The 4828-nt window shown below is 28.2% G+C and overlaps 1 protein-coding gene across 1 annotated transcript; it reads left to right on the top strand.

Moving 5' to 3' along the window:
- Window positions 1–2116: 2116 nt before the first annotated feature.
- On the top strand, window positions 2117–4549 carry LOC145814318 (glyceraldehyde-3-phosphate dehydrogenase, cytosolic-like). The gene is made up of 5 exons (XM_082910989.1): window positions 2117–2192; window positions 2276–2306; window positions 2398–2498; window positions 4213–4328; window positions 4423–4549. The coding sequence occupies exons 1-5, from the start codon at window positions 2187–2189 to the stop codon at window positions 4532–4534; spliced, it is 366 nt and encodes a 121-aa protein (XP_082767115.1). The 5' UTR covers window positions 2117–2186; the 3' UTR covers window positions 4535–4549.
- The last annotated feature ends 279 nt before the right edge of the window (window positions 4550–4828 follow it).

Below are 4828 nucleotides of genomic sequence, written 5' to 3'. Positions count from 1 at the left end.
CAAATCAATCAAATCAAAAATGATTTAACCTAATCGGCTAGGTCACTTTTAAAATTTAAACTATATTGAATTGAAACATGTACAACACTACAATATTAAATAGGATGTGAGCATAAAATTCACTTTATATGAATAAAATAACTCATTTTTTTCCTTCTTGCTAATGGAGATTTTCTTAATTGTTTAAAATTAACAAAATCAAGAAAATTAGTATGAGATATTGAGGCTCCGTTTGGTAAGCATCTTAAAGTATAGTTCTACCCATTGATTTGAGTGTGTTGTTTGTTTGGAGTTTTCAAATAATAATTTTACACAAATTTCTCAAAACTCAATTAAAAACATAATCATTAGACCATCTCCAACGGTTCACCAAACCTGGCATCAAATTTGAAATTTGGTGAAAAAGACACTTTTTGAAACTCCAACGGTTTCACCAAACTGATATCAAATTGAGAATTGAATAAAAAAATCATCAAACTGAGAACAGGATACAGATTTCAACAAATTACTGTTTGTGACTGTTGGAGGAGAGGAACTGGTCAACCAGCCAGTTGCCCGGCCGGTTGACCAATCGGTCGACCACTTAATGGTTCAAACAGTTCAAATGGGTAGGTTCAAACAATTAAAATATATATATATATATATTTTTGCCTTACCGGTCGACCAGCCGGTCGACCACTGAAAGGTTCAAACAGTTCAAATAGGTAGGTTCAAACAATTAAAAAAAGAATTTTTTTTTTTTTTTTGCCTTACCGGTCGATCTGCCGGTTGTCCCTGGAGCAGATTTGATGAAAATCAACCATTGGAGCATTCTATATCAAATTGAGAAAATGGTCATTTTTGTACTCAGATTTGGTGAAAAATTAGGTGAACCGTTGGAGATGCTCTTACTTTTCAAAACTCATAACTAAACACATAATTCAAAACTCTTTTTAAAACTCAATTCAAATAAATATTTTAATTTTTTAAATATTTTTAAAATATTTTAATTTTTTTAAGATTTTAAATTTTAATATTTAAACGATTTTTTTAGTTTTTTTTTTATTTTTTGAATATTTTTAAATATTTTAATTTCAAAATATTACGATTTTAATTTTTTAAATTTTAAAATATTTTATAAAAATAAATTCAAACTCTATTTTATAAAAATATTTTTAAATATTTTAATTTTTTTGTTATGTATTTAGTTACGATTTGAGTGTAGAGTTGTGAAAGTAGTATAGAGTTTCGAGTTATGTGTTTGGTTATGAGTTTTAAAAATAATTTCTTAATTGAGTTTTATTTTATGTGTTTAGTTACGATTTAAGTGTAGAGTTATTTTTAAATTTAAAATATTAACATTTTAAATTATTTAAATTTTTACGATTTAAATTTTTTGAATATTTATTTTAATTTTTTGCTTATTAAATTTTTTAGATTATTTAAATTATTTAAATATTTATGATTTAAAATTTTTGAATATTTATTTTGGAAAAAAATTATTTCCTTTGTAGTATTTTCAATTAAAAAATTGATTAATGTTATTTTCTGTTAATAATAATTTTTTTAATCGAATTTTAAAAAGCGTTTGGTTATGAGCGTTGATCAGAATTTTTAATGGTGTGAAAGTAGTGTGTTTTGTTATGAGTTATATAATTTGAATTAAGTTTTGAAAACTCTTTCTAAAACTCATAATCAAATAAATTTTCTTACTTCACATGTCAAATCAAACTTTCAAAATTCAATTCCACACTCAATTCAAAACTCAATTTAACACTCTATTTAAAAATTATAACCAAACAAATTTTCTATACTCAAATCATAATTACACAACTCACAAACTCAAAATACAACTCATACTCTCAAATTATATTTACAAAACTCTACCAAACGCAACCTTAATTTTGTTAGTAAAATTTTAACATTTTAATCCTAACCACGTTTTCTGAAGAAATTTTTTTTTTTTACTTAAAAACATAAATTTACTTAAAAGCGTAGTTTGTTTCCACGTTCTCTTAATTAAAAATGTGGTTTAATTACGTTTTTACGGTTTTATAAATTTTTAAAATTCCATCCGAACTATGCGTAATTTGAAAAATCACTTGGTATTTTAGCTTATTTTGGGAAAAGAACTCACTTTCTGCTTCCCAACTCATTTTCCCTATCTAAAAAAAACAAACCCTTTGTTCCTCTGTCTCTCTAAACTAATGGGTAATCACTTTTCTTTGTAATTGTCTCGTAAAATTTGTTATTGTGTATCAATGTCTAATTTTAGTTGGTGAGTTGTCTTGTAAGTTCTGATAAGAAGATCAAGATCGGTATCAATGGTAGTGTTTCTCTCTTGCTTTAAGTTTTTTTTTTTTTTTTTTGGGAGTGGAAAGTTGTTGAATTAATTGATCTATGTTGAAATATATTTAGGGTTCGGAAGAATTGGTCGTCTGGTAGCCAGAGTTGCTCTGCAGAGAAACGATGTTGAACTGGTTGCTGTTAATGATCCCTTCATCACCACTGATTACATGGTATGTGTGTTTGTATATGCATGCTTATACATATGCTTTTACTCTGTTTGAATGGGGTGATTTGGTGAGAAATAATAAGAAATTATGAGAAATGGAATTCTTTTCTCATGTTTGGTTTGTAAGTTGGGTGAGAAATGAGGAGAAAGGAAGGTTTATGATGTGTTTGGTTAGAAGATTTTAGCAGGGATTTGGAAATAATAAAAAAAAAAAAAAAAGAGAGAGTGAAATATGAATAAAATATACTTATTTTTTTACATAATTTCATGCATCTTTTTCCTTTTTAAATCCAATGTCAAATCTTTCAATCAAACATAGCATTAGTGATGGGTGTGGTTTTGTTTTTAAATTTTTTTTTTTTTATGACTTTTATATTAGTTACAAAATGATATACAGAGAAGAGAAGTAGAGGGGTGATGTAACCTAAATAAGTTGATGTGTAAAGAAATAGAGATGATGTGGCCTAAATAAGTTAGTAAAATCCCGTTTGGCATGCCCATTTGGGCTAAAATAGCCATATAAGACAAAATAGATTATTTTAGCCAAATAGGATAAAATGTAACATTCAACCCATAATTATTTTATTTTTTCACTCACAAAAGTCAAAAAAGTCAAAAAGCCTATTCCAAATGAGGCTTTTTAACTCCAGGTTAAAATAGTCAAAAAGTCAACCCGCATCCCAAATGAACCCTAAGTTGATTTTTTATATATATATTTTGCAAAAAAGAAATCTCACTCGTGTCCCTTTCACATGCTTTGCATTCTTGCCTATCCAAGCATGATTGTTTTGCTTTCTTACCTATCATGTTTGGTGAGAAAACACAAATAATTTCTTTTCTTACTTACATGAGAGATCACAATATTTTTTTTTTCTTTTCTTACCATACTATCTACTTTTTGATCTTTATGGTAATGGCTAGGTAAGATAAAAATATTTGGAGAAAATATCATTGTTATGGGTTTTTAGGAATCAAAATTGCGTGACAAAGTGTTCATATCAAATGACTTGTCTGCGTTATATATAGTATAGATATATAGATATTAGAAGGTTTTGCACACTCTTGATGGCTTTAGCACACTCTTGATGGCTTTACTATAAAAATGGTTTAATTTTTTTACTTTTTATTGATCTTTTAATTGTCCCTCTAACCCCCTTAACTCCGAGTCAAGTAGTTATTGGCCTAGTCATATAGGTGTAACTTTGTTTTGAAAAGTACAGTGTGTTAAGTGTGATTTTAACTTGACTCAAAGTCTTGGGTTATTTGCAACAATTAAAAGGTTTGTGACAAAGTGGGATTTGACGTAAAATATAAGGGTGCAAAATATAACTTATCCAAAAAAAAAAGTAGATGAATTAAAACAATTTCAATTTAAATAAAAAAGGGACGTAGTTGCTGGGAAATTTGATAATAAAAAAGTTGTCACTGGTTTGTAGATTTTATATAATAGAATAGACTAGATGATGTGTATATATGATGAGTGAGCTATGAAAATCAATCAATTCATATTTTACTTACTAACCCAAAAAATTATTGTAGACAAAGAGAAAGAAAGTTGAAGAAGTTATAAAAATTTGAAATTTAAATAAAAAGTGAAGCAATTGTAGGGTAATTTGACAATGAAAAATCTGTGACAAAGCTTCATTGATTTGTAGGCTTTATGTAATAGAATATATGTATGACTGCTAAGTGCGATTTTGTTATTGTGATATGTGCAGACATACATGTTCAAGTATGACAGTGTTCATGGCCACTGGAAGCATTCTGATGTTAAGGTTAAGGATTCAAAGACCCTTCTTTTCGGGGAGAAACCGGTCACTGTTTTCGGCATCAGGTATTTATGCCATTTCTAGCACCACTTAACTTTCCTGCATTTGAATCATAATGAAATCAGAGTCATTCTCGGCATATTTTGCATGAATTTTCAGGAACCCTGAAGAAATCCCTTGTAGGGAAACTGGTGCCGAGTTTGTTGTGGAGTCCACTGGAGTGTTCACTGACAAGGAAAAGGCTGCTACCCACTTGAAGGTTCAATTTTGATTGCCTTTTTTGTTTATTGATTTTTATGCATCAGTTGGATTGTATGATTCTTTTGATTTTGTTCGCTGTATACGATGATCTGTGACTAAAGTTTGATTGGTGTATATGTAATAAAAAATACACGAACATGCTCTTCAAATGATTGTTAATCAGGTCAACTTATTTGTGTTTTTTTTACCAAACCTGAGTTATAACAAAAAGTTTGATTGGTGTATATGTAATAAAAAAATACATGAAAATGCTCTTCAATGATTGTTAATCAGATCAACTTATTTGTGTTTTTTACCAAACTTG

The sequence above is a fragment of the Camellia sinensis genome, unplaced genomic scaffold (genome assembly GCF_055761805.1).
Source record: "Camellia sinensis isolate YWXY unplaced genomic scaffold, ASM5576180v1 Unanchor1, whole genome shotgun sequence".
Taxonomy (NCBI): Eukaryota; Viridiplantae; Streptophyta; class Magnoliopsida; order Ericales; family Theaceae; genus Camellia; species Camellia sinensis.
The sequence above is the reverse complement of the archived record's forward strand: the minus strand, read 5'-3'. Positions and strand labels throughout refer to the sequence as shown.